The sequence below is a fragment of the Medicago sativa genome, chromosome 4, assembly GCF_051527215.1.
Source record: "Medicago sativa cultivar Bolivia chromosome 4, Bolivia_mono, whole genome shotgun sequence".
In the NCBI taxonomy this organism is placed as follows: Eukaryota; Viridiplantae; Streptophyta; class Magnoliopsida; order Fabales; family Fabaceae; genus Medicago; species Medicago sativa.
In genome coordinates this window covers 54,469,082-54,492,468 of record NC_140752.1, presented here as the reverse complement: position 1 = coordinate 54,492,468, position 23,387 = coordinate 54,469,082, and the positions used below count along the sequence as shown (strand labels likewise).

General features: G+C 36.3%; 1 protein-coding gene and 2 pseudogenes across 2 annotated transcripts; all 3 read left to right on the top strand.

Moving 5' to 3' along the window:
• Positions 1-17,100: 17,100 nt before the first annotated feature.
• Positions 17,101-18,842, top strand: LOC146929894 (uncharacterized; annotated as a pseudogene).
• LOC146929893 (uncharacterized) lies at positions 18,810-20,841 on the top strand (annotated as a pseudogene). Its single transcript, XR_015007980.1, has 4 exons — positions 18,810-19,520; positions 19,614-19,924; positions 20,016-20,121; positions 20,217-20,841. The product of XR_015007980.1 is annotated as an uncharacterized LOC146929893 (transcript).
• Positions 20,842-21,054: 213 nt separating this feature from the next.
• On the top strand, positions 21,055-22,776 carry LOC146929892 (uncharacterized). Its single transcript, XM_085701596.1, has 6 exons — positions 21,055-21,613; positions 21,704-21,948; positions 22,031-22,243; positions 22,332-22,424; positions 22,513-22,612; positions 22,718-22,776. Exons 1-6 carry the CDS (start codon positions 21,058-21,060, stop codon positions 22,741-22,743), a joined length of 1,233 nt encoding a protein of 410 aa, XP_085557722.1. The 5' UTR covers positions 21,055-21,057; the 3' UTR covers positions 22,744-22,776.
• The last annotated feature ends 611 nt before the right edge of the window (positions 22,777-23,387 follow it).

The window sequence follows — 23,387 nt, the reverse complement described above, 5'->3', positions numbered from 1 at the left end:
CACAGTCCTAAACAAGTATCACAGGCGACACAAGAAAGGCACACAGTAAGAGATTTTAAACTTGCATCACGAACGATACAAGAGCAGAATACATGAAGGCTAAAACCCTAAAAATCTAAATTTTAGAATGTCGGCTTAAATGAGCAATTAGGTCTTGAAGTTTTCCTTTTATACTGAAGCAACTTGGGCTAAATAAATCATTGGGTTTCAGCATGCTGCAGATCTGTTCAGCTAATCTGCAAAACAAGAATCAGAAACAATTCTGGAAAGTCCTAAATTGTCGGAACATTTATAGGAGTGTTTCAAATCAATAACAAATATTTCCTAAAATATTATATCTACTTTAGAAATATTCCACAGCTGATTCTTAGATGTTATTCGCATTGCTTGATCAATAAGTTAAGGAAATATTGTTTCCTTAAACAATAACGGGCGCGCATACATGTAGGCATGAACCCAGGCACACTGAACCGTGCCAGGATGTTGGAACATTGAATCCAACATCTTACAGAGTTACCTAACCACATGTTGGAACATTGGTTCCAACTTACAGAACAAGGATATTTGTTTTAGCAATAATGCAGCCAACGCAAATACCCAACAATCTCCCCCTTTGGCAAATTTTTTGCTAAAACAAATTAAGGCCAATACTTATGAAACAGAGAGATACATTAGACCATTTCTCCAAGAGCATGAGCACACACCAATGAAGAAACAACTAGCACACAGGATCCAAAGAGATACCATAGATACACTTCCTCAAGTCATCACGAACACATATTCAAGAAGAAGGAGTAGCATGCAATATCACTCTAGAGAAAGCAAGAGTGTGCATACATAGGATACCTCATGAGTCTTCAATCTCAGCTTTAGCTGGCAGAGGTATTACACTAGATCAGAGACATGCAGCAGCGGATCAGATCAGTAGCATAGTCTCAAGAGCAGAGGAAAAATAAATTCCTAAGCTACAACTAGGGAACATAAGTTCCTGTATAGAGGATGTTCCAACATCCTTCACCACTAGAGAAGAGGAAAAATAAATTCCTATGCTACATTCAGCGAAAAACAAATTCTCACACAGAAGTAGAGAGATGCAAGTTCTCTCAAGAGCAGAGGAAAACTAAGTTCCAATGCTACAGACATAGGTTGTTCCAACATCCTTCAGAACGTCAGACAGGAGTACCTGCCACACATAGAGGCAAGGGAAAAAAATAAATTTCCCATACCTACAGAGTACTGTCACCAACCAACCATAGAAGCACAGGAAAATAAATTCTTATACTTACACATGACAAACTTGGATGCCTTCAGATTACTATCACCAACAGCATATAGAAGCAAGGGAAAAACTAAATTCCCATACTTACAAGTGTTTTATCTTGGTTTTCGGGTGTCAAACATTGATTACGTTTGAACCTTTTAAACCGGTGATATCTTACTTTTCTTGGGAAGGGAAAAAGTAAGCAAAACCCTTGAGAATCGAGGTCCGGGAGTTGTTTTCGCTACGGGAAGGTGTTAGGCACCCATAACGACTATAGTATCCTATAGGAACCGTCTTTAATTTCTACGCGCGCGCTTTATTTTTAAATGCTATTTTGAAAGTGTTTATTAAACCTAAGAATGTTCTAAGTGAAGAATTGGAGGGAGAAGAATGTTTTTGGATTTTTATTTTAGTTGAATTGAAGGAATTTTGTTCCCTGCCTACGTACCTGATTAAGGGATCAAATCCACCGTAGTTCTCTTCCAAAAATGTTTTTGTTTTTGTTGGTTGATTTTAAGTTTGAAAATTGGAATTTGAAGAATGGAAAGAGGCCTCAAGGGCATGAGATTATGAAATTGTGAGGTTGAATTAGTAATTTGCAAAATATGTCAAATATGATTATTTTCATTGAATTTTTGATTAAGAAAATGAAAAAGGAAAATACAATGGGATTTTGATCCCAAAGTTTATTTTGAAAATGGTTTGAATGAAGTTTGTTCAAGTTTTTGGAAAATGAGTTTTCTAAGTATAGAGCCTAAACATTCATCTGAACATACAATCCTAAACATACATCTAAACATGCATATTCTAGCTATATACCTAAAGTGGTGTGTGTGCATGTGTCGGTGCTTGTGTCGGTGTACATTATTAGAGTCCATTGTCCTTATTACATCATACCCTAGATACATTCTATGGCCTCTTTGCCAAGAAATTAAAAGTGCATAAAGGAAAATATTACAAAACTCCTAAGTGTTTACATTCTAACTTTGGTACAAATTAAATTGCAAGAAAAGAAAAAAAGAGATGAATATGGGATGAAATGGAGATGCTTATGAAATGATGAAACAAAATGGTTAGAAGCATAGTATGTAATATGGCAAGAAGATGTAAGAGAGAAAAAAAAGTGGCAAGAAAATAAAGCACATCACCATGGTAAAAAACAACAAAAAAGTGGCAAAAATGCACTTAATAAAACACCGAAATTCCTAAGCAAGCGAGAGATCCATAACACTCACACTTTGGTATTTTCAAAGACTTTTAGATTCAGCCCCAATGTGAGTGTTACAAGATAATTAGGTGTCAAGGAATCATAGTGTGCTACTAAGCCAATTTTGCACTAAGTCACATATTAACATAACAAGTAACTTGCTAGCTAAGCAACCCATTATCACATATCCAAAACAGCACCACATGCTTCAGTTTATACACTACACAAGGCCTCCAAGATACTCAACAACTAAGTATTATCATATGTGAAAGAAACGGCCACAAACCATGCACCAAACATTCTTTAAAATTGTACCAAACAACACAAATCACAAGCCATTATTTATGCATTTCTCTATCCATTTTCTAGCATACAACACTCATATAAAGCACACTAAATCATCAATACAATCATAATGAGGACCTATTAAAATTTCCACAAGTTTTTAATAAAATTTTATCAAGAATTGGAAAGAAATGGATTAACAACAAACGAGTATTTTTCCATGTTCTCTAGGGTCCAAATTAATCATGCACTAATGAAAAGAACAATTAGGATTAACAAGGAAAGTATTGCAAATTTTTAGAGCATTCTTTGTATGAAAATTGACCAAGCGGGGGGTGTAGGAATCAATTCGCCGTGTATGAACTGTAAGAAAATTCACACAAAATGAAATCAACACAAAATAGGGGCCCAAGCCCAATTCTAGATTGAAAACGGGTCGGATCCATGGTTTGTGGGTGGAAATTGAATTTCATTTGGATCCTTTCTTCTTCTTTTTATAAAAAACGTGTTCTACTTCTATCTCACCAAAATTGCTTTGCTGAAACCATGAAGCAGGCACTCGTTTTGTTATGGTTCTCTTCCCTTTTTCGAATTTTTTTTGAAGCAAAGCACACAAATTCTTCCCCTATACTCATTTCTTTAAATCGATTTTCATAGAAAAGGAACCACACAACTTAAATCCAGCTTTGAAGATTCAAAAAGATTTAGAACACAAATGAACCAAGATCAAAGTAGAAAGCTGTTACCACTATTGAATCGGAGGAAAACGAAAGCGTCGACGGAAAACTTTGAAAGAATTGCACGTTGCTACAATCTGCTCCAATTTCAGATCCGCTTCGGTAACGAATCTTGAGCGTGGCTTCGTTCAGCTCCTCCTTGCTTCGGCGTTCTGTTCTGGTTCCTTTTCCCTTCGTTCCTTTTGTTCTTCCTCTGCCTTCTCTCTCGTTCTTCTCAGCTCAAGAATCCGCTTCCTCTCGGCGTTATTGTGTTGTTGTGATGCGCAAGTGATTAACGAAATGGAAGGAAAAAAATGGCTAATGGATGAATCAGTGATGAATTGATGGGAGATTGGTGATGATGATTGAGGTAAGATGAATGTGATGATGAAGATGGCAGTTGAATGATGATGATAATGGTGGTTGTTGTGGTGGTTATGTGGTGATTGAAGGTGGTTAGGGTGGAGGAGGGAGTTTGTTAGGGTGGTGGAAGTGGTGGTTATGGATGATGAGGAAGTTTGTTATGGTGGAGGAAGGTGGTGGAGAGAGTTTGTTATGGAGGAGGAGTGGTGGAGAATTGCCACGTGAGGAGAGAAAGAAGGAGGAAAAGAGAAAAGAGTTTTTTGTGATTTTTTGGAGTTTGTAAAAAAATGATTGGTGAAAAAAATCATTGACCCTTTGACCAATTTATAGGCTAAGTCATTGGCCTTGGACCAATAGGATAGAGACATGTGACACTAGACTTGTAACAAACTCTTAAGGACCAATAACATTTGGACACATGGCACTTGGACTCTAACAAACTTAAAAAGGGATTAAAATGCAAATAACAAAAGTACAAGGACCAAAATGAAAATTAAAACTAAAATTGAATTGAAAAAGTAAATTGAAAATTAACGTAAAGTGAGACGATTAAAAACACCGAAGCAAACAAGAGATTTTATGTGAAATGACCAAAACGCCCCTAGGGGCTTAAAACGACAAAAATGACTCAGATGAAATTTTAAAATGGATTTTTAACAGGGAATCGAAACAAAAGTTTATTTAAACCAACTTGAAGGATTCAGAGACAATTTTTAAGATTTGAACAGAGCTTTGACAATTGAAAAGACTAAAATGCCCCTAGGGGCAAAACTGACTCAAAATGACTTCAAATGCAATTTTTGGAAAGGGTTTTGACATAGAATTGAAATGAAGACTTATTCAAACCATTTGAAAGGACTCAAACAAAATTTTAAAAGACTGGAGGAAATTTTGACATAGGAAATGACTGAAATACCCTTTTTCATGAATTTTGCAAACAATATTGAAATAAAATGCAGAGAAGGATGTAATTACTCAGAGGCATATCAAATGACTTGAAATGCAAGAAAAGAAGAATTGAACTAGTATTTTTAGGTCCAAAATTAGGGTATAACAACAAGTGACAGACACAGATGTTTAAACTTCTAACTCAACATCCTTCACCCAGCTTGGACTTAGCACAAGCACACATAGAAGTATCACTCCCCCTAAATATAAGAACTTATGAATGACTACTTACAGGAATATTCTGAAGGTGAGAAAAACACAAGAAGGGGGGTTGAATTATGTTTACTTTTTCTTCGTTTTCTCCTAAGCTGAAAACACTTGGTCAAAAGCAGATAGAGTACTACTTCTGAAGTGATGTTCAGAACTAACTTGTAGCAGATAAAAATAGAGAGAGAGAGAGAAGAAAGACACAAAGCAATTATACAGGTTCCTTCCATAAATCGGAAGTAGTCCTGTCCCCTTGCACTTCCAAGGAGAGTTAGAGACTTCTAATCAAACAGAATTACAAAGAAAAATGGTGAGGTTGAACACTTGATATACAATCAGTGGTGTTCACAATACAAATCAGATACAGACTCTTAAGACTCTAGAATTTCTAAGATATGAACTTTGAAACAGAAATTCTAAGTGAACTTTGAATGCAGAACAATTTCAGCAGAGTTTTGGCACTTGTAAATTGTTATTGAGTCCTTACCAATCTCTAAGTCTTCACTCCTTTATATAGAGGTGTGAAAGAGACGTTGTGAAATTGGCAGCACATCAAAAAGAGTCGTTTGAAGCTTTGATCAATCACCAATGATCTTTTGCCTGATATGATAGTTGTCCTATGAAGGATCAATTTCAAATCCATTCCCATTGTGAAGGAACATCGTTGCAGGCAGAGCTGTTTTTCTTGTCTTGTTGCAGAGACAAAAACAGAGTAGTGGAGGTAGTGGTTGTACACTTCGTACAATTGTACTTTGTCAACGCTTTTTGGAGATAAGCATCCAATGCCTTCAAATCCTCTCAAATTGTTTACAATTCCAGTCTTATGCAATGTTTAGACGAGTTTAAATCCATTGAACAGTCCTTGAAGCGTTAAGTCTTGCATCTCCTGATGAACTTCAACTTCTGGTGATCTTCAGCTTCTGATGAGATGCTTCTGATGAACTTGCTTCTGATGACGTCATCACTTCAGGAGCACCTTGTCTTCAGGAGCACTTCTCTTCAGACGCGTTAAGCTTCCTTTTTGTTGATTTCTTAACTCTCTTTTGTTCATCCAGAACCTATTTAAGATGTCAAATTTTGTCTATGGTCCTGTACACTTGAACAAATATTAGCTTATCCAATTGACAATTTTTAATACTTTGTTATCATCAAAACTCTCAAAGGTTTATTGTTAAACATATTTTGTTCCAACATATTCCATTACTCCCCCTGAATACATGCATACATATATTTTGAACAGACAAAAACACCTAATGCATAAACATAAAAACTTCAGGATCTAGGCATAAGATCTTTCAAGGAATATTCACTAACTAGCAAACTTATAAGCAGATACATGCTAGCAGACCTATCAAAGGTCACACACACATTTTAGACTTTAAAAAGTCAACACACACAAACATGTTCCATAATATAAAGCAGTAGCAAGGAACATGTACATTAAGAATTCTAAGAAAAATAGATTAAATTCTTAGAATTACATCAAGATGTTGCAGTTTTAGTGCCCACATCTGCACATGGTCTCACAGACATGTTCCAACCTTTTATTGAGCAGTTGCAGGGAACATGTACATCATCTGAGAAGAATAGATTCTCAGAAGCATCACAAAGATGTTTTAGCACAAGTGCTAACATCTACACCAGTCTTCTTATACATGTTCCAACATTCCAGAGAACATCAACAAGGAACATGTACATTCAAAAATACTGAGAACAGGATTCTCAAATTATCATTAAGACCATCAAGATGTTGCAACATGAGTGCCAACATCTACACATAACCTGAAATAGTTGCAAAATAAATGCGCAGTCATAACATTCAGGCATACACAAACAGGTATATAGATATATGCAGAAGAGCACATATACATAAAGACATAGGGAGTATAGATATCCAATTTTTCTCCCCCTTTTTAGCCACAAAATATGCCAAATAGAAATTGTTGAGAACATCAGGAGTACATCATTGCTTGTATACTCCACAATACAAAGACGTGCAAAAAGTAAAGATTTGTCAGCACGCCTCACATTACAGATGCAGGCAAATTCCCAACTTGCCTCTTAGATTTTCAAATTGTTTAGCATCTAAAGCCTTGGTAAAGATATCTGCCAGTTGCTCCTCTGTGTCTACATGCTCAAGTGTCACAACCTTTTCTTCAACAAGATCTCTGATGAAATGATGTTGAATATCAATGTGCTTTGTTCTGCTATGTTGAATAGGATTTTTGGAAATGTTGATAGCACTTAGATTGTCACAGTATAAGGTTAGAACATCTTGTTCCACATTATACACCTTCAACATCTGTTTCATCCAAACAAGTTGAGAACAACTACTCCTAGCTGCTATGTATTCAGCTTCAACAGTAGATAGAGATACACATTTTTGTTTCTTACTAAACTAGGAAATCAGATTGTTTCCTAGAAAGAAACATCCTCCAGAAGTACTTATTCTGTCATCAAACTTCCTGCCCAGTCAGCATCACAGTAGCCTATCAGCTTAGAGTTTTCACAAGATGAGTATAAGATTCCATAGTCATTGGTGCTATTGACATACTTCTGTATCCTCTTCACTTGAGTAAGATGACTCATCTTTGGTTCAGCTTGATACCTTGCACACACACCTACAACAGAAGTGATATCTGGCCTGCTTGCAGTAAGATATAGTAAACTCCCAATCATGCTTCTGTACATGCTTTGATCAACAGATATACCACTTTCATCCTTTGTCAACTTCAAGTGAGTGGCAGCTGGAGTTCTCTTGTGACCACCATTATCTAACCCAACTTTCTTCACAATGTTTTTGGCATATTTGCTATGAGAGATAAAGATAGTATCCTCCGTTTGTTTAACTTGAAGACCATGAAAATAGGTCAACTCACCAACTAAGCTCATCTCAAACTCAGACTGCATTTGCTGAATGAAATGTTGAACCATCTTGTTCGACATTCCTCCAAAAACAATGTCATCAACATATATTTGAGCATCATTAGTCTTCCATTATCATCTTTTACAAACAAGGTCTTGTCTGTACCTTCTTTCCTGTACCCTTGATTAACAAAAAACTGAGTAAGTCTCTCATATCATGCTCTGGGTGCTTGTTTTAAACCATACAAAGCTTTCTTTAACATGTATACATGATTAGGAAAGCTAGGATCAACAAATCCTTTAGGTTGTTTAACATAAACCTCCTCATTCAGGTACGCATTCAGAAAGGCACTCTTAACATCCATCTGGAACAGCTTAAATTTGATGATACATGATACACTTAGCAGTAATCTTATAGACTCCAGTCTAGCAACAGGAGCAAAAGTTTCATCAAAATCCAGACCTTCTATCTGGGTGTAGCCTTGAGCTACTAGTCTTGCTTTGTTTCTGGTCACAGTCCCATGTTCATCAGACTTTATCTTGAAGATCCACTTGGTTCCTATTACATTTACACCTTCAGGTCTTGGAACTAAATCCCACACTTCACTCCTTTTGAATTGATTAAGTTATTCTTGCATTGCTTCAATCCAGAACTCATCTGTCAGAGCTTCTTTGACATTCTTAGGCTCAATCTTGGACACAAAGCAAGAGTTGGCAATGACTCCAACTAACCTTCTGGTTGTGACTCCTTCATCAGGATTCCCAATGATAAGGTCTTGAGGATGATTCTTCTGTATTCTTGTAGAATGACCTTTAGTGGTGAACATCTGATTTGGCCTTGTATCTTCATTTTCATCTTTCTCTGGTTCAGATTCATTCACCTAGGTAGGTGCATTTGTTTCCTGAGTAGGTGTTTCAACATCAGCATCAACATCAGGAACCCTTTCTTTAGGCACATCATCTATCACAACATTAATAGATTCCATCACAGTTTCAGTTTTGGAATTGAAAACCCTGTTGGCTCTGCTGTTAGTGGAGTAACCCAGTAAAAATCATTCATCACTCTTAGGATCCATCTTCCTTCTGTAGTCTCTATCTGACAAGATCTAGCATTTGCTACCAAACACATGGAAATATTTAACAGTAGGTTTTCTTCCCTTCCACAGCACATAAAGAGTTTTTGTGGCACCAGTTCTCAGAGTTACCCTGTTGTGAATGTGACAGGCTGTGTACATAACTTCAGGCCAGAAACGGTAAGTGTTTAGCATGAAGCATGAATCTTGCTGATTCTTGAAGAGTCATATTCTTTCTTTCAACCACACCATTTTGTTGAGGAGTTATAGGTGATGAGAATTCATGTTTGATTCCTTCTTCTGTACAGTGTTCATCAAATTTAGAGTTTTCAAATTTAGTTCCATGATCACTCCTGATTCTAACAATCCCACAACCTTTTTCTCTTTGTAGTTGTGTACACAACTCTTTAAACACATCAAAAGTGTCTGATTTTTCTCTAATAAAGTTTACCCAAGTGAATCTAGAGAAATCATCGACAACAACAAGAACATACCTTTTTCCACCAATGCTATCAACTTGCATAGGTCCCATCAGATCCATGTGCAAAAGTTCAAGAACTTTAGAGGTTGCTTGATGTTCCAGCCTTGGATGGGACATCCTTGTTTGTTTGCCAATCTGACATTCACAACATATGCTTCCTTCACCAATCTTCAAATCTGGTAGACCTCTAATAGCTTCTGATGACAAGGCTTTCTTCATCCCTTTCAGATGTAAATGACCCATCCTTTGATGCCACAACTTGATCTCTTCTTCTTTGCTTAAAAGGCATGTTGAGATGAATGACTCTTCCTGAGATACCCAAAGATAGCAATTGTCTTTGGACCTTGCTCCTCTCATAAGTACTTCTCCTTTCTCATATGAAATCTTACATTCTGGTTTGGTGAAGTTTACTTTCAGTCCTAGATCACACAGTTGACTAATGCTAATTAAATTTGCAGTTAATCCTTTAACTAGTAGCACATCATCAAGTCTTGGCAACCCATGTTTAATCAGGTTTCCAATTCCTACAATCTTTCCTTTAGCTCCATCACTAAAAGTAACATAGCTGGTAACATAAGGTCTTACATCTTCCAGATAGGTTTCTACACCAGTCATATGTCTTGAACAACCACTATCAAAATATCAGTCTTCTTTAGATGATGCTCTAAGGGATGTGTGAGAAATTAACCCAGTCTTGGTGTTTCTGTGGTTCCATTCTTTCTTGGAAGAACTCTCCTTGCAGCTTGAAGCAGTAGGGTCTAATGTGTCCCTTCTCTTTACAGTGATCACATACCCAAGACTTTGATTTCTTCTTAGTCTGATGTACCTTTAGATGTTTGAACATTGATTCTGGTGATTTCATTCCAGTCTGTTCTTTCATCTGTTCCAGTTGAAGATTCAACCTTGACAGTTCATCATTGAGTTCTGAGATGTGAGCCGGATTATCAAACCTTTCATCTTGCAGATATGCAATCTCCCTTGCTTGTTCCTCAACTTTTTAGGTTAATTCAGTATTTTTAGCCATCAGGTCATAGTAGGATATATCAAGCTCATCATACGACATTTCTTCCTTACAAGACTCAGTATCTGACATAATTCTACCAGCTAGGGCAGAGACATGATTAGCAGATTCAGCTTTTACCTCATCATCTGAGTCATCTTCATCTGTCCAAGACACAGCCAAACTTTCCTTCTGTTTATTTAGAAAAGTGGCACATTTTGTTCTGATGTGACAATACCCTTCACATTCATGACATTGTACACCTTTGTAGCGAGAGTCCATTTCATCAGGTCTTGTTACCTTCTCTTTACTAGGTTAATTTTCAATGTTGGGTCGGATGTTCTGACTATTTGAACTGGAACTTCTTTCAAACCTTTTGAAAATCTTCTTGAACTGTCTCCCAAGAAGTGCTAGAGACTCTGCCATGTCTTCATCATCTTCTTGATTTGCTTGTGACTCATCAGGTTCTACACAAGAAGCAAAAGTTATCCCCTTGCCTTTCTTATCAGTTTTGCTGTTGACAGTTATTTCAAAATTTTGCAGGGACCCTATCAATTCATCAACCCTCAAGCTTGAGATGTCCTGAGCCTCTTCAATAGCTGTAACTTTCATGTCAAACCTCTTAGGTAGAGATCTGATAATTTTCCTAACTAGTTTATCATCAGAAATTTTCTCTCCAAGAGACTCAAAAGAGTTTGCAATATCAAGAATATTCAGATGATAATCTTGAATACTTTCATCCTCCAGCATTCTCAAATTCTCAAACTTTGTAGTAAGGAGTTGAAATTTAGAACTCTTTACCTTAGTAGTACCTTCATGAACAGTTTTGATAATCTCCCAAGCATCCTTAGCCATAGTACATTGCTTGATCAACCTGAACATGTTCTTGTCTACACCATTGACCAGAGCATTCAATGCCTTTGAGTTTCCAAGAGCCAATTCATCTTCAGCAGCACTCCATTCTTCTTCTGGTTTCAACACATCAGTCCTGTTACCATCAGCATCAAGTGTCACAGGATGTTCCCAACCTTTCAGAACTGCCTTCCAGGTTTTGCTGTCAATGGATTTGAGAAAAGCACTCATGCATGATTTCCAGTAGTCATAGTTAGAGCCATCCAACAGAAGGGGCCTGTTTACAAATCCACCTTCCTTGTCCATGATGCTAGAATAGAACTCCCTAGAGCTCACCTTAAAACAGGCAGGGTGCCTGCTCTGATGCCAATTGAAATTCTAGTGCACTTGTTTTAATATGTTCTTTCAGATGTTTTAACGTTTGCAGTGTTCGGTTTAATGTTCCAACATCACGTGATAAACAGAAATAAAAACAAGAAAATAAATAACAAGAAGGTAAAGAACACAGTGAGTTTGTTCACCCAGTTCGGCACAACACGCCTACATCTGGGGGCTACCAAGCCAGGAAGGAAATTCACTATTGTAGTCCTTATTCAATAGCTCTCAGCAAACTCCACGTTTACACTATATGACCTAGGACCTACCCGTATAGACTTCAACCTAGGAACTCCTAGATCTGAGATCCCATCTCATTATCCTAATGGTCAGACACTGCCCCTGTGACCTATCAGACCTCAGCCAAAACAAAAGTATAAGTTACCTTCCAACACAAACAACTAGTATCTTGTTTCACAACTTCAGTCTAGTGCAAGAGAGTATCAAACTCACACACACAGTCCTAAACAAGTATCACTGGCGACACAAGAAAGGCACACAATAAGAGATTCTAAACTTGCATCACAAACGATACAAGAGCAGAATACATGAAGACTCAAACCCTAAAAATCTAACTTTTAGTATGTCGGCTTGAATGAGCAATTAGGTTTTGAAGTCTTCCTTTTATACTGAAGCAGCTTGGGCTAAATAAATCATTGGGCTTCAGCATGCTGCAGATCGGTTCAACTAATTTGCAAAACAAGAATCAGAAACAATTCTGGAAAGTCCTAAAATGTCGGAACATTTATAGGAGCGTTCCAAATCAATAACAAATATTTCCTAAAATATTATATCTACTTTAGAAATATTCTACAGCTGATTCTTAGATGATATGCGCGTTGCTTGATTAATAAGTTAAGGAAATATTGTTTCCTTAAACAATAACGGGCGCGCGTACATGTAGGCATGAACTCAGGCACACTGAACCGTGCCAGGATGTTGGAACATTGTATCCAACATCTTACAGAGTTGCCTAACCACATGTTGGAACATTGGTTCCAACTTACAGAACAATATTTGTTTTAGCAATAATGCAGTCAACACAAATACCAAACAATCTTATTCGTCTTCAAATGGAAATAAAAGTACTAAAAACAAAGCCAAAAATATTATATGATGCTCTTTCATCAGGATGCAACGAAGCATATAATTCACTAAGCAATGCAAGTCAGTGACCCAAGTCCTCAAACAATGAAGGATCAAACAAAAAAGAAAATGGCTCACTCAACGAAGAAAATGGATATCCCAATAAGCATCGTAGGTCTAAGTCACACTGAGTTGGCAAAAACCCATTGGAAAAGAAAGGCATGTTCTCCTCGCCCGCCGAACAAATCACTAGCACGACGAAAGTTCACTTTAATAAGAGCTTCACTTCATCATTTAAATATAAATTTTCATTTCTAAGTTCTAATATATATATATATATATATATATATATATATATATATATATATATATATAGATAGATATGTTGGAACAAAATGTGTTTAACATCACGCTTTGAGTTTTGATGATAACAAGGTATTAAAAATTGTCAATTGGATATGCTAATATTTGTTCAAGTGTGCAAGACCATAGACAAAAATTCAGTGTCTTTAAAAGCATAGGTTCTGAAGAACAAATGAGAAGCTTGAGTTGCAAGGAAGCATCTGAAGAAAAGAGGTTATGAAGACAAGAGATTCTGAAGATCATCAGAAGCTGACGTCATTACACTACAAAAAAACGCGTTAATTGCGGCGGTTTTGTACTGGCGGTCCCTGTAACCCGCCACTATATCCGGTGTATTGCGGCAGTTTTTCTAGCCGCCGCTATCTACAGTACATTGCGGCGGTTTTGACCGCCAGTATTAACAAAATTTTGTTGCATAATTTACATTATATATTATGGCATTTTTGACTGCCGAAATCAACCATTTTAACTTTCCTAACCTCACAATATTTGGCGCACTAACTTCCCTCTTTTTTTTCCCAATTTTTTAGAAAATCCCTCCATCTTTTTCTTTTGTCCTTTTCTGTTGACATAAAATATTTTATAACAAAACTATTTTATAACAAAATTTATATCTTTTTCCAAACCTTTTCTCTTATATCTTTTTCCAAACCTTCTCCATGTTCCAAAAACCCTCAAACACGTTTCCATCTCTTCTAAACTATAACTAACCCTTTCTTCCTCAATGTTTCTTTGATTCCCGTCCTTTTCTTCACTGATTCCTCAATCTTTTTCAATTCATTACAAAACCCTCAAACACCCAACCCATTCGATTCCCTCAAACCCAATCTTCAACCGATTTCTGAAACCCTCATCTTTGGTCCCTGTCGAAGTCTTCTCTCAACTTGGTGAGTTTGAAGATTGCTTAGTTTGAAATACCCAAACCCTCATCTTTGTATTATTCTTGATTTTAGTTGGTTAACAAGGTTCAATTTTGATTATAAGGTTCAATTTTGATTATATGATTAAGACTTTCTGCTGTTGGAATTTGTTGTTGTTTTCGTTATTGATTTTTTTGCTTTTTGTTTTACTGGTAGAAAAACTCAGGTTTGTGACAAGAAACAAGCAGATCTACTGTTGATTATTTGAGGAGGTTTTGATTAAGCTAGAGATTTTGATTATTTGAGGGGGTTTGCTGCCAAATCAGGAGGATCTAGAGGTTTGTGAAAAGGATCCTTTCAAATAACTAACATGTTTTTTTATTACTGTTGTTTTATGTGTTTCACTTTTTATGTTTATACAATATGTTCCATCAAATAACACGTTTATGATTTTTTTTTGTTTTATGTTTATTTTATTTCCATTTTTTTATGTTTTGTTGAATAATTACTCTCTAGCTTGGTTATTTTAATTTTGGTTGAGTTCTATTTATTTTTTTTGGGATGTCATAACAACTTTAGATGAACAATGAACTAAGGTGATTCTTTTCCAATTTGTGTACCTTAAATGGTTTCAATTTGTGTGAGATGAGTTCAAACATACTTGTAACCTTAATTTTTTTTCCTATAAAGATCTTCTGAATTGATGCCATTTGACTCTAGAAAAGTCAAAATTTTCGGTTAAATTGTTTATCCTATGGCCTTGTTTAATCGTTTCTCCTAAAGTTTTCTTTGATCTACTTTTCTTACCGGAGCCTTAATTGAAATTCTTTCAACATGATCAAACCACCCTACTTTTCTCTTCACCAATTGGTGTTTGTTTTGTATATATATTTGTTTCCTATTTGTGTTGAGCATGGCTGATAGTCATTTATAAGTGGGAACCACTCAACTATACTTATTACTTCATTTTAGTTTGTTGGTGGAACCTTTCTACTGTGCAATTAAATGATAGAGAATCATTGTTCTTATCTTAGTAGTTAGGAGTTGATAAGGGATAGAATAAAGGGAAAATAAGAGTAGTTAAGAGGAGGTAGTGGAGTTTTTTCGTCTCTGTTTGTGCCTGTTTTTGGTGTCTGAGTGGTGCTGTTTGGCTGCTGGTCCAGCAGAAGTGGCAGGCCTCTGTTGTTTTTCTGCTATGGTGTGTCTTTGTTGTGGCTTGGATTGCATTTTGGGTCCTTGTATGTGTTTTTTTTGGTGTTTTAGGCATGATAGTAAGTTGTGTAACAGCTGATGTGTGCAGTTGCTACAACTTCTGTAGTTGATAAGGGATAGAATAAAGGGAAAAAAGAGTAGTTAAGATTTGTTACTTGTTTGAGTAGTTAGTTAGCTATTTGGTTAGGTAGAGAATACAAGGATGGAGATGATCATTGAGTATTGTAAAAAAAAAGCATATCCTTCGTAGCTGAGCTTTCTGTCATAAGCCAAATTAATTGTAGCCAAAGTATGTTTATACTTTATACTTGCTGCCTCCTTCTCCTCCAGAAATTTTTTCCTTCCTCTAGAGTCTACTTCTAGAAGTGCAACAGTTTCTCAATGACTTATTTTGTCACATACAATTCAACTAACTGAAGTTACATAGATCTTATCCATTGTATATATTAGTTTTAATATTTCTATACTTTTGTTTCTTGCGCAATTCTGTTACTGTTGTGTTATGTGGTCTCTGTCTCTGCATATATCTGTTTCAGCACATTCCCATTTATGCACATGTATTTAGGTTCAAGGCTTTCGATTTATTGCATAATTTGCTTTACTGGTTTATGTGTCTTAATTAGGTTTAGAACAAATCCAGTTTTTGTTGGATTTCTTGGTTGCACGTGTTTTCTGGTTGTTGTGATGCCGGCTCTTTTGGTTTCACTTTTGCTGGGTAAATTCTTGAGGGCTTCCTAATTGCTTTGTTAGATCCAAGAAGAAGCTAACTGAAGTTTATTTTTTTTATCTTCTCGTGCAGTAAACTATCCTTGTGTATTTGACCTTGTATGGGATACTACATGGATTCTAAAGATAATTTAAACGATTCCTCCTTTGTTTGTTATGCCGAGTCATCAGTGCTTTGATTTGATTCTCTGTTTTATTAATGTGGTTCTTCTCATACGATTTGGATATCAACATCTAGTGGGGGAATTACTAATTGCTTGAGATTCTTAGGCCAGACTAACATAGATCCGCAAAAGTTTGTTTAACTTGTTTTTGCCCCAAGCTAGCTGTACACGGCATCATGCCATCTTCATGATTTCTCTTTCATTCCAGATTTTTCTATTCCGCTCTATTGGAATCACACGACACTACTGTTCAGATGTTCTTGATTCTGGTTCTTGCCAATTGCAAAACTTGCTGAATTTCTAGATTTATAAGAAATAATTTAATGCATATACAAATAAAGCTAGTCATTGTAGTCTTCTATAATTGTTTGTTTGATCTCTTGTATTGATGCTCTGATTAGTTTAAAATCAAGTCAATTATGTGGGAGTTCGGCATCCAAATCTAGTCAATATATAGTGGTCTGATTCTTCAAATAATTACATTTTCGTTATAAATTTCATTTGCATATTTCAAACATTTTCTCAAACTACACTTTTCATATTGTAAAATTAGATGAGCACCACCATTGTGCTGTGGCAGCTGCCATAGGCCACAACACCTATTATATCTAACATAGACCACAACACCATGTTTTATGGTGGATTGTTGGCTTGCTGCCATAATCTGCAGATAGATAACAGTGGATATTATTATTTTATTTTTTTTTGGCTTTTCTAGATAACATAAAAAATCAAATACATGATTTTTTGCTTGCCAAATCATTGATTTTAGTTTCCTTGTGATTCAAATATACTTCAATTCATTCTGTACTATACTTTTAACACTTCATTTTCTGTTTGTCCCATATAACTACTTTAACTGTCAGCACATCAATTGCCGTTGCACCAAAATTGCCGTCTGAAATCTCAAAACTGTGGAGGAGGTATGAGATGCGTTCCTTGTACCTTTATACATTGTCTATATAATTATATATCTTAATTCATCATCAGTGATTATTACAATTTGGTAGTTATGAATCTTAAGATGCAATGCTTTAATATATTTTTTTTGTAGTCATGTCAATTGATAAATCATGGATTTGCAAACCACTAGGCACACCTGAATATGAAATTGGGATAATTCACTTTTTAAATTTTGCATTTGAACATCAACCTGCTGATGTACTTACAATTAAGTGTCCGTGTTCAAAATGTGGTTTCAAGAAGGGGGGAACATGGGATGAAGTTTACATACACCTAAAAAATAGACCTTTTCCGAAAAATTACAAAATTTGGACTTGACATGGTGAAAGACCAAATGTAATCGCGTCTGAGGCAGTTCAAAGAACCTGTGTTGCAGAAGATACTTTTCAACCACAAAATCCAATGGAAAACATGGTCAATGATGCATTTGGAATTGGTCGAAACAACCTGGACGATGCTGTTCCATCCTCTGTGCATAACAATGAAGGGCATAACTCGACACGTGATGCAGACGATGTCGAGACTTATGAGTTGTTAAAGGACGCAAATGAAGAATTATATGAAGGGTGTACAAAGTATTCAAAATTGTCATTTATAGTTAAATTGTATCATATAAAGTGCTTGTGTAGAATGAGTGACAAAGCCATGACTATGATTCTGGAATTGTTAAAAGACGTGTTCGTAGATGCAAAGATTCCTAATTCATTCTACGAGGCTAAGGAAATCATCAACAAACTTGGTCTTGGTTATATTAAGATACCTGCTTGCCCAAATGATTGTATGTTATATTGGGGTGAAGAAAATCAAGAATTGGAAGAATGCAAAATATGCAAGACATCTAAGTGGAAGGATAACAAGAAGAAACAACCTGCAAAGATATTGCGCTACTTTCCACTAAAGCCAAGATTGCAGAGGCTATTTATGGGTTCCAAAACCGCAGAGTCTATGAGTTGGCATGCATTGGATGGTAACCAAGATGGGCTGATGCGACATCCTAAAGATTCCGAGGCATGGAAAACGTTTGACTTACTTCATCCTGAATTTGCAGCAGATCCTCGAAATGTACGACTTGGACTATCCACCGATGGCTTTAACCCTTTTGGAGTTATGAGTTCAAACTACAGCATTTGGCCGGTGGTTCTTATCCCATACAATCGCCCTCCATGGGAGTGCATGAAGCAAACATCAATGATCCTTTCCATGATCATTCCTGGGAAACTAGCCCCGGGAAATAACATTGATGTGTACTTACAACCTCTCATCAAAGAGTTGAACGAAATGTGGTATGATGGAGTGCGTACATTAGATTCATCAAAAAATGAAATGTTTACGTTGAAGGCAGCTTTGATGTGGACAATTAGTGACTTTCCAGGGCTTGGTACTTTATCTGGGTGGAACACATACACTGGTTTAGCATGCCCCACTTGTAAGTTTGAAACGGATAGTTGTAGACTAAAGAATGGTAGGAAATGGTGTTTTATGGGTCACCGGCGATTTTTAAAAAAAGGTCATAAATTTCGATTGAATCGGTCTCGTTTTAATGGAAAATTTGAGGAAAGGGAACCCCCTTCAACTTTGTCGGTGTTGGACATATTAAATCAGCTTAAGAACATTGATGTTACTTTTGGGAAGGAGCCAGAATCTAATGATAAAGGTAAAAAAACTCGAGGGAAGAAACCAGTTGAAAAAGGAAAGAAATCAATTGAAAAAGGAAAGAAACCAGTTGAAAAAGGAAAGAAGCCGGTTGAAGAAGGAGAGAGACCAATTAGAAAAAGAAAGAGACCAGCTGGAAAAATAAAGAGACCAATCGAAGAAGAAGAAAAGCCAACAATTGAAGATATTAAGAAACAATGGAGGAAGAAAAGCATATTTTTTGATCTTCCTTATTGGGAGTCCAACTTGTTGCGTCATAATTTAGATCCAATGCACATTGAGAAAAATGTATGTGATAATGTTGTATACACTTTGCTCAATGATTCTGGGAAATCAAAAGACAATCTTAATGCTCGGAAGGATCTTAAAAAAATGCGTATAAGGAAGGATCTTTGGCCTGATGATAATGACAAATTTCTCCCATCTATATTTACTATGTCAAATTCAAAGAAAGATGTCTTCTTACAAACTTTGAAGAATACTACAGTGCCAGATGGGTACTCAAGCAATATCTCAAGGTGTGTTGACTTAAAAAATCGTAAGCTTGTTGGAATGAAAAGCCATGACTGTCATGTTCTTTTGGAGCAATTACTACCTTTAGCAATACGAAATGTCCTACCAGACAATGTGACTGCAGTGTTAATAGAGTTGTGTTCATTCTTTCGTCAATTATGTGCCAAGAGTTTGAGTCTCTTGGATCTTGATAGGCTCCAGGATCGAATCATTCTCACTCTTTGTCACTTAGAAATGTTATTCCCTCCTTCGTTCTTTACAATCATGGTTCATTTGACGATTCATCTTGTGGGTGAAGCAAAACTTGGAGGTCCAGTACACTATCGCTGGATGTATCCCATTGAAAGGTAAACAATATGCATCTTTTTGAGACTATTATTTTAACCCCCCTCCCCTCCTTTGGCTGATTCCAATATACTAATTTTCAATTCCCTTTCTAGGTATTTGGGACACTTAAAAGGCTATGTTAGGAATAAGGCACAACCCGAAGGTTCTATTGCTGAAGGATATGTTGCTGAAGAGGCTCTCACCTTTTGCTCTCTATATGTAGAAGGGATTGAGACTCGAATCAATAGACCTGCACGTGTTGATGATTATCCTGATGATAGAGCCTCATCACGTACATCTACAATTTTTCCACCAATGGGTAAAGCAGTAGAGCATTCCAAACTTTTGAGCTATCAGATATGGTGAAAATTCAAGCACATCGTTATGTGTTATTTAATTGTCCACAAGTCAAGCCTTATATAGAGTGAGTACCTCGATGATTTGTAAATGATATCAGATTTGTAAAGACATATATGATATTAAGAATCCTAAATTCATATTGATTGTTTATGTAGTGAATTTAAGGACTACTTGCGGAGGAAATCTAAGGGACGTAGACCGACAACAACAGAGATAGAGAAAATAGTAAATAAAGATTTCATGGACTGGTTTCCTCGAAGGGTAAGGTTAAATATATAACAAAGTTGTTGCTGATCATTTGATGGATGTTTATAAATTTATGAAAGTTCTAAGACATTCTTTCATTGTCATTTTAGATTATAAACCCCGACATATCAAGTACAGTACCAGATGATCTGAAGTATCTTGCAACCCATCAGCACAAGCTAGAAGATGTTCTGCATTTAATATTAATGGATTCAAATTCCGAACAGTTGCCCGAGAGCATGGATTTAAAACCCAAAACAGCGGAGTTTATTTAACATCTGCAACATCCTGTGTTGCTAGCAGTGCAGATGGAAATGTTAGAGAAGCCGATTTGTCATATTATGGAAAATTACAAGATATCATTGAGCTTAACTACTCTGGTTTTAAAGTTACTTTATTCAAATGTACATGGGCTGACACAACTACAGATAGGGGGTTTAAAAAAGATGCATGGGGTTTCAGTTCCATTAATTTATCCCGAGTGATTCACACAGGTGACCGTGAAGATCATGATCCGTACATTGAGGCTTCACAAGCTCAAATGGTCTATTATGTTAATGATGAGATGAGTAAAGACTGGAGTGTTGTTGTCCATTTAAAGCCAAGAGACTTGTATGATATGGGAGACCAAATAGATACTGAAATTTGTCCCGATCAAGACTTGAGTCAATTTTTTCAAGACTCTGATGATCTATCTTTGATAAGGGAGGACGCAGATGATGAGGAATGAATTAATGAGAGGGGAATGTTAATATTCTTCTATGATTTTGACGTGTTAATGTTAAGACATACTATCCTTCTATGATTTTTAACCATTAATATCATTGTTATATGCAACTAGTTCTATGCTTAGCATGTCTATAAAGTTATGTTTGAATAAAGTTCTTTAAATTTAGCATTATAATTATTCAAATCATTTGTTACTGATTTCTTTAATTTACATATGCAGCAATGCCAAAGCCCAAGAGGATAAAGAATTTCCTTAAAGTATCAAATGAGAGCTCTTCACATGGTGCATCTTTCCCCAATCTAACTTCCTCACGACATCCACAAGAAGAGGTTGCAAGTTCACATCATGGAGCAAAGGTATCAGTTCAGCCACACAATCAAACATCCTTGCAATCTACACAACAAAGGGTTGCACGCTCTACATGGGTTACACGCACTACACAGGTTGTATCTGCCTCCAATGATCAAACTCAAGCTCCACATGCATCACAAAATGAATCCCCTACACTGGTTGCTGCAAGTATATCGTCTCAAATACCAAATCAAACACGCTTGCAACGTGAAGCTAATGCACCTATTCAACCTCCCAATCAAACTTCCTCCCAACATGAAGCTAATGTACCAGTTCAGCCAACCAATCCAACTTCCTCACAACATGAAGCTAATGTACCAGTTCAGCCACCTAATCTAACGTCGCAATCTGCGCAACCAATGGCCGCACGTCCTCGACGTAGAGTTGGACGAGAATCTACCCATTATTGGTCTGTAGATGCACTAGGTATGCTTATATATCGATATAAATAGATTTAGTCTTGTGTTGTCTCTTGTTTACATATTTTTTAATAACATAATATTCATATCTCAACAGATGAAGAGAATGATGCAATTCGAAAACTCCATTTGATGGTTAAGGACATCAATAACTTGCCTGATGGATTGCGAGTCATTGTGGATTTTGATGACCAACATTCACCTATTGGAGAGGCTGCTGGTTTGCTTTCTGGAGTATGTGGATTACTAGCAATACATAGTCCCTTTTTTCCTATAAGTTTGGATAAGTGGTCAGATATGCCAGCTGATTATTTTGAGACACAATGGAAAGACCTCTTTGTGGTAAAATAATTTTAACTCTACTTATGTTTTTATAGTTTGTCTTTGTAAAATTGTAATTAACTAACATTCTTGTTATTTGAAGCGTCGATTCTGTTTCAATGAAGTTGAAGATCTAGCTAAAAGATATATTGAGGGTTCAATTGGCAAAAAGTGGAGAGAGTATAGACTTAAACTATTTGATGATAACTTCGATCCTACTTTGAGCAAGAATGAAATTGTCAACAATAAACCTGAGAATATTCCCTTGGACCATTGGGTGAAATTTGTTGAATATCGCTTGAAACCCGAGACTATGGTATACTTCATTTTTCATTATATATTGATTTTTTTTTTAAATAATCAGTTGTTAAATCATAGAAAGTAATATAGTCTCACTTGTATAGGAAATGTGCAAGCGAAACAAAGAAGCAAGAAAGAAACAGATTTTTAATCATACGTGCGGCGCCATGACTTTCGCGAGGAAAAGACATATCCTAGTATGTTTGTCTATTACTATATGTAGCTAATTCATTGTTTAAGTTGACTATTAAGTTATTTGATTCAAAATTATACTTTTTGATCTAGACTCTTGAGGCTGGTAAGCCTCGGCCGGGGTCCAATATGGGATATGACCCACAAAAGTGCAGATGGGAAGTATGTGAACGAAGAAGCTCAGAAGATAGGGGTAAATTGATAATCTACCTCCCAAATTATTTTAAATTTATGTTCATTGTTTTAGAATTGAAGGAAATGAATGTTATTCATTGGTTATTTATTATTTGGTTTGTAGGAGAAAATTTGCAATCATATAGCTGAAAACCCTGATGCTTATTCTGAAATTTCTCCAAATGATATTGTTGGCAAGATATTTGGAAAAGAGCATTCTGGCCGTGTTCGAGGAATGGGAATGGGAGTGGTTCCTACTATTGCTTTTAAGCATACTACCACACGACTTAGCGGTATGGAGTTTGGCTCTTTTCGTGGTAGTACTTCAAGCGGCAGTTCTGCATTGGTGAACCAAAAACTTGCAACTATGGAGGCTCAAATGGCAGCACTTTTTGGCTACATTAAAGCGAAGGAAGGTGGTTCACTACCTCCAGAGTTAGCTGCTGCCTTATTTCCCAATGATACACAACAGGTATAACAACTACTCAATGCATTTATGATTTTGTGCATGTGTCTTTCTGGAGTAGTAGCCTACAACCTTCCTCATTGCTAAATATATAGAGATGCATTTCTAGTTGCGTAGAATCCAAAAGGCCCAAGTTATAAAATAAGTGAAGATAACCAAGAGTTGATAATGACTAATCCATCACGTTCAGACATGATCAGTAAAACGCAATTTTGTGGAAAAAGATATTATGTAACATGAAACTGACGAGAATAAATGAAAGTTTTAAGGGTTACGGACCAAATGTTGTTATGTAATATGATTTCAAAATTTCTATACCACTACCACT